Raw genomic sequence first — 12,545 nt, 5'->3', positions numbered from 1 at the left:
CATGTCCTATGCCTCCCCTGCTGTCTGCAGGCCTGCCTGAGCAGGGACAAAAGGCCTCTGTAGTGTGGTGAAACCATAGCGGCCTTGGAGCCGATCTTGGGTGATGAGATTAGATGGCCTGGTGCTGTATCCGTCCAGCTTGGCTGCAGGATCAATCAGTGAATCTGCATCTCATCGCCCTGCAGGGACTTCGGTGTACCATATGGGCAGAGGCTGGGAGATGAGAGATTTTTCACTGGGAAATCAGGTAGGTTGGTGTACAGGTAGGTTGGTGTTACGCTGGCAAAGTGTCACTTACAGCAAGATTCACAGACTCTTTGCTATTTCAGTCTGCAGGGAATCGGAGATGGTGGTCAAACACATATCCAGACCACAGATGTTCTTGTTGTTTGTTTGTTTGTTTGTTTGTTTGTTGTTTCCTATACAGACTCTTACCTCTGTTCTCAGGTTTCAACATCTCAAGCTTTCTAGCTTTGTAGCTTCCCCCCTCTTTTTTAAAAATGAATCCCTCTGAAACTACAGGACAACTGAATCTTGATTACCTGACCACTCTGTAATGAATCACTCAGGGAGGATTCCAGTCTGCTATATTGCTGGACAGTGGGAAGTTAAGAGACTTAAGGTGGACTTTAAATGAATCAGTGCATCAGATCACGTTCCCATTCCTGCCTCCTGTGAACTCTCACTGGCTATATGAAACTGAACAAATTCATCTTACAACTAATCTATCAGTAAGAAAAAAATTCCCAATAAAATTGATTTACTGATGCTCATGACATTAATCATGAATAGAGGCTCACTAAATCAGCTCATGTTCCAGCCAATTCCTCCAATGATAAAACTGTAGGCAATACCAGAAATAAACTTGCATTTGATCATTATAAATAAGTTTAAATGAACAAACATACAAATGAGTTTATAATGTTTAAACTTCTAGTTTAAACACAAAACATCTAATAAAATTACATACTTAATATGTAACTCTAGTTGTTTAGAGCATAATCCTTGTCTTAGAATCAGCGTCGTTCCACAATTATTTTTGGCTTCTGTCATTTTTCAATTAAATGTATAATCTGCTATCATCATATGAAAGTATTAACAACACACTTATCTCAATCAGTCCCATAAGGTTTGGATATTACAGAAATGTTGAGGGGCTAAACTTACACACAAACAAAACAAATCAAAAATGTTACCTGAACAATTCACCTGCCAGAGGAACCTGTTTTTAAGTTAAAGGTACTTCTTTTCTCACAGATATCACAGATATCAGTTGGGAGACTACAGCAGTCACTAAGAACCTCTTATGCCTTAAATTAAAGTCTAATATTTCTGTGAGCTTCTGGTGCCCTTCCGCCCTTCTGCTGTGGAGAGTAGGCCAGGTCAGGCTGGGCTGAGTCACAAAGTGCAGCAGTGGGGTCAGGCTTCACTGGCCACGTCTGTTTGGAAATTCACACTGGCTGTTCCGTGGCCTTCTCAACAGGTCAGGCCAAGGTGAGGTGGCTGGTCACTCACAGGTGCTGGGAAAAGCCTTGCGCCTGGACTGGGGAGCAGAGGCTCTTTGTCTTGGAGCTGTTTGGTGACTTTTGTCTGAGGTACACCTCCCTCTTCCTCCTCCTGTTCCTCTGGCCTCACCTGAGAGCCAGGCTTGGACCACCAAGCTAAGTTGAGATGTAACGTGAGTCTGAGCTGTCACCCCCATCGTAAGGGCCATTTGGAGACACACGTGGAAACTTAGCTCTCTTTTTGTAAGGGGGGGTCAAATGATCTAGTCTGCTGCATGACTCCAAAATAAAAAATGACCAAGAGAGGGGGAGAGAGCCATTCTAACATAATGCTCTACTCAGATATGTTGAAACTTGAGCCACCTTTAAGGTTATTCATATGGTCTGATAACAGTTACCTTCAAAGGCAGAGAGGCGAACTCCACTTCAGAAAGCATTTATCATGTGCACTCACAGTGAGCCCCAGTTCATGAAAAAAGCTTTGACTGCAGAGATATTTGTAAACATATTATGCATATTTTTATATCACACACAACTCACATATCATGAAAAGTAATCCAGGCACCAGGTGGAACATGATGGTTTGAATGGTCAGTGTTCCACAATTTAAATTGTAAATGCAGTTACCTTTTTGCCTTATGTATATATTCATTATGTACATATTCTTTTACAATGTCACTTGTAGCCTTTATTTTTGTTTGAGTAAGGGAACATATATCAGCATAAAAGTAGGCATAAAGAGAGTAATGTAACATAAGAAGCGCTAATAGTTGGCTGCAACATATAGAACATGGAAACTGCAGATGCAAAGCTTGGATTTAACAAGGCATCTCAAAGCTTAGATTTACAATGTATTTCGAAGCTTGAGTTTAGTGAGGTATCTCAAAGCTTGGACTTAGTGAAGCTGTCTCAGTATTGCAGGGTTATTGCTGATTTCTGAGCTCATTTAATGTAGACAACAAATTAGCATGACTGTTTTTGTAGTCTTTCCCACCTTATTCATATGTAAAGTTTTCCCCTACTTTCTAAATCAGAGATATTCCAATCTACATCTCGAATCCATATCCAGTCATGGATCTAGGGATGTTCCCAGGCCTGAAAACTATATTGCTCTATATGGAATTATTATCAATTTTAAACAAGTGTAACTATCTGAATATGAATATCAAGGCATGTGTATGTATTTGTGTGTGTATGTGCTTGTGTATGTTTTTGTTGGGTGAGGGTTATGTGGCTTTGAGACAATAAACGGTGTACTTTTTTTGTCTGACAGTCTTTATTAGAATTGCTCCCTGTGTACATATTTAAGTGGTATTAATTTTATACATCTGTTATTTCAGTAATTATTTAAAAACAATCGGTGGCATAACATCACTATAATATTAGTTAATATATCTTCAGAGACAGGAACTTAAAAGATGTTTCGTAAACTGTCTGTACATGTTTATTTTATCGTAGAAAACATCTATAGTATGTCAATAGCATTTGAGATTTGGAATAACAGACATTTAGTTGAGAGTCAGAAAAATATTGTCAGCGAAGAAGCTGCAGTAGTTGAATAGACAAAATATGTCTCATCACAAGGACCATTACTCTGGCAAAGCAAATGATAGCAGAGAAGACCCCATATGGTGCATCAGCATCATTCTCTCATCACTGACCTTGACCTTTAGGACCCCCAAAAGAAACATTTTAATAGTTACCACTTAATGGGTTTCAAAATTGGAACAAAGAGAAATACATTTCACCTCTGGAACTTTAGCAACTATTTTCACCACAAATGAAAACAAATAGGAATTAGCATACCAAATACAGGAAAACATGAATTTGTTGAGCTGTAGAATGAAGGCAGTTATAAAAATAGAATGTACACCAAACAGCTGAATAATTTAATTTGCATCCCAGAACCCTCAAGATAGGACCCTTCACCATTTGGGGGAGAGATAGAAAGGTCTGAAAAATGTCACATGTTAATGAGAATCAAAAGGTGGCTTGTTATTGTGACCACTTCAGTGGTCACTTCCTTTCATATCTTCTTTTCTTCTGTCACTCATTTTGATGACCCTGTAGATGAGACATCAAGAACAGAATTGACAAGCGAACCCATACACCCAACCAAAAAAACAAATCACTGACATCATCACAGAAGATACCAATCCTGTCGCCAACACACACACACACACACACACACACACACACACACACACACACACACACACACACACACACACACACACACACAAATAAACAAACAAGCAAACGTAATTACCTGTTAAACTGTTTTCTTAAGGAGCATCCTGGATGCTAGGAACTTAGGGGTGGATTGCTTCCTACAACAGACCCTACAGAATAGAATAGAATAGAATGATGTAGTCCACATCCTAGCATGTATATATTTAGAAAGTGTATAATTAAGTTAACACACTGGCTGTGATTTCAAATCTTTTAAAAGTTTTCTATTCTTAAAAGTATATTCAGAGTACATGTTTTTGTATTTATTTAAGGAGTTTGTATGCATTGAATTCAGGTGTGCGTTCTGAAAATGCCCTTTGGATTTCGTTTAGCCAATGGCCTTTCTATACATAATAGATGCAGGGGGGAGAGACTAGGCTAACAAAATAAACTCCAAAGCTTGCATCTGTTCTCTGATTCTTTTGATTTCTCTTATTCCATTGATTTCTCGAATTTCTTTATTGGTTATTTTGTAAGAACACCACCAGAAGAGTGCAACAGGTACCTTGTGTTGTGTCATCTAAACGATCGGGCTGGTCAGGTGAATTATCGGGAACAGCTGTCAACATGCAGGACAGAATTATACTGTGCATGTCCTGTACATGTGCTATATAAGGTATTCAGTGCTATATATTGTACTTTACATATACTTATCCTTACATACATACATACATATATATATATATATATATATATATATATATATATATATATATATATATATATATATATATATATATATATATAATATCTAAAGAAGAGTCCAGTTTCCTAGAAATTCAGAAGTATTTTTCTTGCACAGCTGATGAAGGGCCTCAGTCTGTAATGTCCTGTTGCAGACTAAGGTTCTACATGAGCACTGTCCTGTCGCTCCCGTTTATTTACTATGTGAATAATGATGCAAGTGGTGTGGTATCTTACTTTCAGGAACTTTCTTCATGGTGTCATCTTCATCTACATCTGTGTCATCTTCATCTATTGAAGCACACATGAAACAGTAGGCTGCAAAACTGCAACATTGCACAAAGCATTTGTTTTTCTCTTTCCCAGACTTTCAATTATACACTCTCTGTGTCATTACACTCATTATGCCTCGCTCACTGCAAGCACCAAAATTACATTTTTACTTTCAAGTTCTAAATCCCACTGGTACTTTGAGACGCGTATGTCTGCTATTAGGCATTGCTGGAAACTGTTGCCTGTTTTGTCGGAACCTCCATGACTGCGCTACATACCAGTAGTGTCTACGTCTGTGTCTTCCTCAGTGTGCTCTTCTATAATGGTGAACAAAGATGGTGTTAGCTGCTACACCGTGCTTATCTAAGCAGGTAGAGAGATTGTTGCAAGCCTAAATGATTACCCATAATTACCAGGTGATGTTGCCTCTGTTGCCTCCATTGAGTCATCATGGTCAATGTCAACTAGGAGAGTGGGAAAAAAGATTATTTTCAAATGGTGTGGAAAATTACATGGAATAAGAGGTACTGTTCAGGTAACATGTGCTTCTCACCCCTGGAATCACTCTCAGTGACTTCAACTGTTTCCAGAGGCTCTGTTAGCATAGAATACAACGTATTACCCACTGAATTAGAAATAACATTAGTAACTGTAAGTATGAATGTTCTACTTACCAAGACACTCTGGACTTTTGTAATCTGAGACTGTCAAGAGAAAACAAATTACTGCCAAAATCTAATAGTATTCATTTATCTCACAATAACATGGATTCTGAGCTTTACTATCTACACATATTATAAATGAGAACCTAAAATGTACCTCCTCCCTCTGTCTCGGAGCTGTCCCAATACCCTTGATCGGCACTGTCTGACCCATTTTTATCTTGAGACTCAATGCTGCTCTCTTTGTCTTCTTTGCTTGAAGAGCTTGAAGAGTCCAACTTGACAGAGCCTGTCTGAGATTTCTGGATGTCCTGGCAGCCTCTGGAAGCTGTATTCCCATCGGTCTTTTCTGATTTACTTGTCTTCTCCTGTTCAGTGTCCTTGTCCTCCTCTCCAGGTGCGATTCCCTGTGCCTTTCCCATATTGCTGTCATTGCTGTTGTCATCTCTGACATCATCGGTGGCATCCTTGTCTCTGTCTGCAGCATCTTCTTCATTCTTTGACTCCATGCTGTCAGAATCATCATCTCTTTCACGATTAATGTTGTCTTTATCTCTGTCTCCATCAGTACCTTTGTCGCTATCTCCATCACTGTCTTTGTCGCTATCTCCATCACTATCTTTGTCACTGTCCGTGGTGGTATCTTTATCACTCACCTTGTCTGGGTTTTCTGTGCTGTCTTTGGTCACAGTCACATCTGTGGAGTCTGCCATGTCTCTGTCACTATCTTTCTCTGATACTTCTTTGTCATGTTCACTGGCCTCAGCCTGTTTTTCCAATGAGCTATCAATATCTTTCTCTTCTGTGTTTGGCGTCTCTGGCTTGTCAGTGTCTCCCTTGTCTGTAGTCTCTTTGCTGTCTCCATCTGTGTCCTGCCCAGGTTTGCCCACTGCATCTTTGTCTTCAGGCTCAGATTTTTTGTCCAGGTCTTGCTCTTTGCTGTTCTCATTTGTGTTAGAGCTAGTATCAGTGTTGTCCTTGGTAGATTCTGAAAATATATGATACAGGTAATAACATGAAGTGAGATCTGGTTTATTATATTATAGTTTACATGACATTTGAAATAGCACAAATACACTTTTTTTTTTTCAAATGTAAAACACTCTTTTACATTTTTTAAAGATACAAACAAACACAAAATCATTCAAATCAGATCTGAGCCACTTTCATATTTGGTCCTAGATGAGAAACAGCTATGTGACTGTAATGAGAACTCATAACACTAAAACAATGGAATTCATGTTTTTTAATATTATGCTTCACTGCACATGTGCGTATCACTATAGTATTCTCTCGCTCACTTACATGTTATGTCACATTAGTGCCAGTAAAAGCTACATAACCTGCAAAAGCTATATATGTGGTCTTTTTGAAGTCATATTCTGCTACCATCTTTATGCTATTGCAATTCAAAATCATGACAGACTTGTAAATGCAGACATGTATATTACTGACTTCAAAAAATTGCACATGCATATCATTCAGGGTAGAGGTCTGTTTGTTGTAATTTATTTCACTTACAAACACAAATGTGAATCATCAAGTCTGAAAGACAGGATCTCAAATTGAGAAATAAAAGAAGGCTGAGAAATAAAACTTGAATTGTTGAGAAAGCTTGTGCATCTTTTAAAGAAAACTGGAAGAAAACTCAAATCAGATTCAACTTTTTATATGTCTAATCGTCTGAATCTATGGTTTCTGTGTCTGCAGAGTCAGCCGCAACCACACCAAGCATGAAAGTTAAATAATCCATTCTCTAACAGCTTTGCAGTAGTTTTCTTAGTGGAAGTTCAAGATAAAAAAAGCTTGGAAATATCAGAAAAAAATAAGATTTTGTCATTTCACTAAATCCATAAAAGGACTTACTGAGCAGTATAATTTTACTGAGGTATTTTAGATAACACATGAAAGGCCTTGTGAGGAATTACTGCACTTGGCATTTTTTGGGCACTACAACAGAAGCCTTTGAATAATAACACCATGCCCTGTTGAATGATACAATACTATATGTATCTTGGTCATGTAGGTAAGTAAAGTCAGAGCTGGTTGTGCATATACTGCAGCAGTGTTTTGGCCATTCCTAACTGAGACTTTAATAACGCATCCAGTAACACAATGAGATGATCCTCTATCCCCACACATTTTTGCTGTTTAAATATATGAATCTATGAGCTTTTGGCATTTAAAACAAAATTTGGAATTTAGGTTTTTCAAAGTCACTTAAAAAAGAGAAAATACAGATCTTGTGATTCTAATCAGTTATTAGAAATTATTTTTGAATTTGGAACATGACCAGTATTTCACGACGATCAACTGACAAGTATTCTAGTAGCTCAGAATGACTGCATCCCTTACACATCAGTCTCTGATGTTTGCATTGAGGAATAAACATAAAGCACAGATTATCAACTGAAAATTCTAGAGATATTACATTAACTCACATTACAGTACAACATTACAGTAATTCCTCTTCATTAATGTTATATCGATGCTGAAAGAACTGGATTGAGATGAATGCACGTTATTTAACACTTCCTGAAAATTACTTTGATATGATATTCTTTTCAGGCTTTTCTGTAAAATTCCCAACAATGTACTTCTATTCTCCAAGGTTACAGGTGAAAACTCATTAGTGAATCATGCATAAATAAGGACATCAGTAGACATTGGTGAATGAAAGCAAATATTTCAGCAAGGAGCAGGATGTGTAACAGCACAGCTGTAATGGTGACTTACCTGGGGAATCCATTTCATGTGAAGCTTTAAATGCTGTGTCAGTATCTGAAATGGCATTTGGAAAAATATACAGTGGTTTACATTGATGACTGAATCTTTTTAATGTTTAATTTGAATAGTTATTGGTGGCCTTACCAGCAGAATCATTGTCTGTGTCTGATTCTTCCTTTTTGTCATCTGTGGAAACTATAAATTAATGATTGAATAAATTAATTGGATTATTGTGTGTGATTTTGGTTTGCTGAATTTTTATTTCTCTCTCTCTCTCTCTCTCTCTCTCTCTCTCTCTCTCTCTCTCTGTACAAGCATGTAGGCCAGCACAATTATTCTGAACTGTGGACTCTACCTTGTGGAGCTTCAGCTGATAATTGTTCATCAGTGCCATCTGTCGTTGAGGGAAAGGACTTCATTAGGTCACTGTTTCTCTTTTTTCTTTCGAGAAAGCCGTTCCATGTGGAATACAATATCATAGACTTTCACTAACCTGAGCGATCTTTCATATCCACTTCAGGTGTGTTGGCTAAATGAAACAAATGTACAGGGTGTGAATTACAGTTTAGCAACATCTAGAGTCAGTAACAACTAATTTCCAAAGATATCTGTGGACTCACCAGAATCCTTCTTTTCTGTAGCCCCTTCAGCAGAATCTGAAGGAAAACAATTTTTTAATTTTAATTTTTTTTTTTTTTTAATCACAGTGATAGACATCCACAGTTTCATTGTTAATGGGTCTTTTGTTTAGAAATTTTTGTTTAAGTCGTCCATTCTAAAATATATTTTTTGTTTTTTGCATTATGCCTTACAACATTGTAAACTACAAAATTGTGTTTTTGCAATTGCTGACATTCTTTTCCACTCATACCTATGGAATCTGGAGCACTGGTAGTTTCATCTTTGCTTGCATCAGCTGAAAATGAACCCCAACAGTAAGTGACAACCTTGCCACTGAAATATATCTTGCAATGAACAATTTCAAAGCTGAAGACTGTGAAATAGTAGTGTTTACTTACTGTTAGTATCTGATGACATGTCAGTATCTGACGACACAATATGAAAGATTAGTGAACAAGCTGAATATTATATCAAATGTGCTCTACTAATTCTGTCATAGCATTAGTTTGTTATGTCTTAGTAACTCATTGCTCAAGGTTCAGTGTTGTACTGTCACTATTCCCATAAGAAAGGGGATCTTTTCATGAGTATAAGAGCAAATATGGGCTAGGTTGTTAACATTTCACCATAATCAAACTGGCTTGAAAGAACTGAATATTGCAACCTGTTTTTCCTATAGCTTCTTGATGTCCTTCAGTCCACTCACCCCACCCCAACACACACACCTTCAATTAAATGCATTTCCTATTTAAGTTTCGGTAATGCTCTACACACTTAGTTGACAAAAGCCAATTCTTTCAGCTTCCTAGAAAGAGTGGTGTGGTTACTGACATGGAGCTGAGCATTAGTTACCATTTGACCACTGTGTACTCTGGTAGGGCATATTTCATGCCCTGTTCAATTGTACTGCTTTGAATTCTTAAAGAGCACATTATGCAAGTGTTTATATGTTGAGCGAGCATCTCTTTCTTTCTTTTTTTCTTGTTTCCTTTAACACGTTTTAAATTTGGTTTTAGATATAACTTGAACATTTTTTCTTTGTTTCTGAGATCTTACCTGGCTTTTCTGTAGTATCAGCTGATGAGTCACTTGTACCTGAAATTAGAGTCAGGGATATACAACATAGTATACAACATACAGTCACACAGCCATATTGTACAACATACAGTCACACAGCCATAGTGTACAACATACAGTGACACAGCTGTGATACAACACATGGTCACACAATCATAGTATAAAACATACAGTTACACAACCACAGTGTACAACATATGGTCTGGTCCAGCAGCTACAGGGCATTCATTTTCTTCCCTATGTTACTTTCTCTTTGACATTTTTCTCTTATTAATTAATATTAATGTTATAGGGTTTTTACCCAGAAGGTGGACCCATGAGGAGAAAGGATTAGCCACAGTATCTGTGATCTGACATACCTTCTGTTTTCTCTGAGGAATCTTTTCCATCTGTAGTTCCTGGTAAAAGTATATTTTCAGAATCACCACGGTTGTTATATTTCTTATATCTAGTATTATGTTTCATTCATTTGATTTGCTGTATATAGCATTAATTTGCTATATATATAGTATTAATTATTTATTTGAATGCAATCCTAGAAACTCACAGGCCTCTGATAAGGTCTGAGTTTCAGGAGGTGGGGATATATATATATATATATATATATATATATATATATATATATATATATATATATATATATATATATATATATAGATAGATAGATAGATAGATAGATAGATAGATAGATAGATAGATAGATAGATAGATAGATAGATAGATTCTATAGTACAGGGCTACGGGTTGGTGGAGCTGAATTGTTGGCACCTAAAAAGGGAGCTTGTAAGCCACTTGGACTGATTTGCATAGCATGTGTTGAACACATTTTTGAGCAAACTCTTGCTCTAAATTCCAGCAGACTGTGATTTTATGGTAATTTTTGCATTATGGATTGATTCACAAATATTTCTTGATAATCTTTCATTTGAAAGCTTTTAATGAAATTGATCACCTACCATTCATTAATGTTATCAAGACCTGGGCATTCTCTAAGACAAGCAAAATAAAATTAATTAAATAATAACAATTATTATAACAATAAGAATTATGAATTGGAATTATTATCTGAATCATTATTTTCTGTGTTGGATTAGCTTTACTGGCCTCATCCTAAATACCATAACATGTAAAAATATTTATGCAATTAGCTATGCTTTTCAAAAAACACACTTAATAATGAATAGAGCACAGATGTTACCATGGAAATGTGTATGAAAATGGGCATTAAGTTACATTCTTACCATCAATGTCTGTCCCATCTAAGGTGGGGGTGGGGAAACCATGAAAAAGAAAGACACATCTCAGCTTCATTAGCTATAAGAAACAGACTTCTACAGAGGCCCTAGTCGATTCAACAGGTGAACAGAACGTCTTTGTGTGGATCCGGAAGGGTCTGGGCTCTGGTTACATTCTTTTTTGGGGGGAAGCACCATGTTCCCCTTGAGAAGACATTTTGAAATGTTACAGTGCTGTAATGCTAGGTGCTTTATGGAAATGATACATATATAATATATCATTAATGGAAAATGCACCGTTATTATTGATCCAAACACAATGTGGTTCAATAGGATTCAGAAATTGGGTATTTCCTTACCACTTAGCGGTGCAGAAAGGACGACACCCACTAAAGCAAAGATCAGGGGAACAACTACTGTCCTACGTATATGAAGAAAAATGCAAAAATAATGAATTCAACAATAAATCATATCATTATTAATTAGTGGTTGTTACAGGTGTTATAGTGATTACTATTCAGTAGGTGTTATGTTTCCAAAATGATAAATGTAAAATACAGTACCTAGAATTTAGTCTTTTAATTTTAATGTAATATATTTTAAATTAATGTCTAAATGAAATAGACAGTATGCTGAAAGTATAAATCTCTGTAGAATCCGGGTCCTATAATTACTCTCCAATGATCGTAGTGCTATCTTTCCCATGATCTGTCTCTTCCATCTGTTCAAATCAGACCCCTATTTCACTTTATCTAATTCAGGTTCAATACTTCAAAACCAACAGATAGAAGAAAATATATAACATGCATTTCCAGCGTCTAACCACTATCTCTGAAAGATAAGATGTATAAAGACGTATAAAATATATAAGGTTTCCAAATAGATTTTAATTGAAATTTATTCTAATGTATGTTAAAGTGCTCTCATCCCTTATTTTCGCTGCTCACAACATGAAATACTCTCTATTTAGAGAAACCTCACTTCTCATATCATCAATAGCAAATGACAATCAGTGCCCAAGAACATAATCAGAATTGCCAGCATTCACTTCGCAAAGTCGCCTGCTTACTGATTTGCAATGTCATTCTCCTGGACGCTGGCCAACCAAGAAACCTTTAATAATTTGCAAAAATGTTACATTGTCCTAGTTTCAGCCTCAGGGTGAGTATTTGAAGAAGCCTTAACCCAGAGGGCAGTTGTGACCCTCGCTGAAGCTGTTATACAGCTGGAAAGCCATGTGCTTTGCTTACTCACCGTGACAGCATCGTGCTCAGATGGTGGAGCTGAGTTGAATGGAGCGTGAGGCAGGCTCAAGCGTCTCCGTGCTCTTCCGCAGGTCTGGAGCCTGGCTGGAGCATACCCTGGGGCTTTTATATGACCCGCCCCATTCCTCTTCACCCCCACCCCCCAGCCTGCTGAAGGAGGCAGTGCCCAGCAGGCAGAGGCGTCGCACGGGAACGGCTTGGATTGCATTCATTAAAACAGGGTTAAGAGCAATTGCTGTATGGCCATTGTTTATGTTTCCAAAC

General features: G+C 37.2%; 1 protein-coding gene across 3 annotated transcripts; it reads right to left on the bottom strand.

The window, feature by feature from the left end:
* Positions 1-2,762: 2,762 nt before the first annotated feature.
* stm (starmaker) lies at positions 2,763-12,361 on the bottom strand. Of its 3 annotated transcripts, none has more exons than XM_027028036.2 (22): positions 12,271-12,361; positions 11,376-11,437; positions 11,023-11,040; positions 10,738-10,770; positions 10,141-10,179; positions 9,761-9,799; positions 9,103-9,129; positions 8,955-8,999; positions 8,704-8,739; positions 8,577-8,612; positions 8,439-8,477; positions 8,228-8,278; positions 8,093-8,137; positions 5,514-6,344; positions 5,369-5,398; positions 5,248-5,289; positions 5,108-5,158; positions 4,973-5,011; positions 4,659-4,712; positions 4,243-4,296; positions 3,775-3,847; positions 2,763-3,569 (listed from the first exon to the last, which is right to left on the bottom strand). In XM_027028036.2, the coding sequence occupies exons 1-21, from the start codon at positions 12,279-12,281 to the stop codon at positions 3,810-3,812; spliced, it is 1,620 nt and encodes a 539-aa protein (XP_026883837.2). In that variant the 5' UTR covers positions 12,282-12,361; the 3' UTR covers positions 2,763-3,569; positions 3,775-3,809. The 3 variants fall into 3 exon arrangements, with proteins under 3 accessions (XP_026883837.2, XP_026883838.2, XP_026883839.2); XM_027028037.2 differs by having other exon boundaries at positions 8,228-8,269; XM_027028038.2 differs by lacking the exon at positions 9,103-9,129.
* Positions 12,362-12,545: the final 184 nt, after the last annotated feature.

The sequence above is a fragment of the Electrophorus electricus genome, chromosome 8, assembly GCF_013358815.1.
Source record: "Electrophorus electricus isolate fEleEle1 chromosome 8, fEleEle1.pri, whole genome shotgun sequence".
In the NCBI taxonomy this organism is placed as follows: Eukaryota; Metazoa; Chordata; class Actinopteri; order Gymnotiformes; family Gymnotidae; genus Electrophorus; species Electrophorus electricus.
Note: the sequence above shows the minus strand (reverse complement) of the source record. Positions and strands in the feature narration are given on the sequence as shown.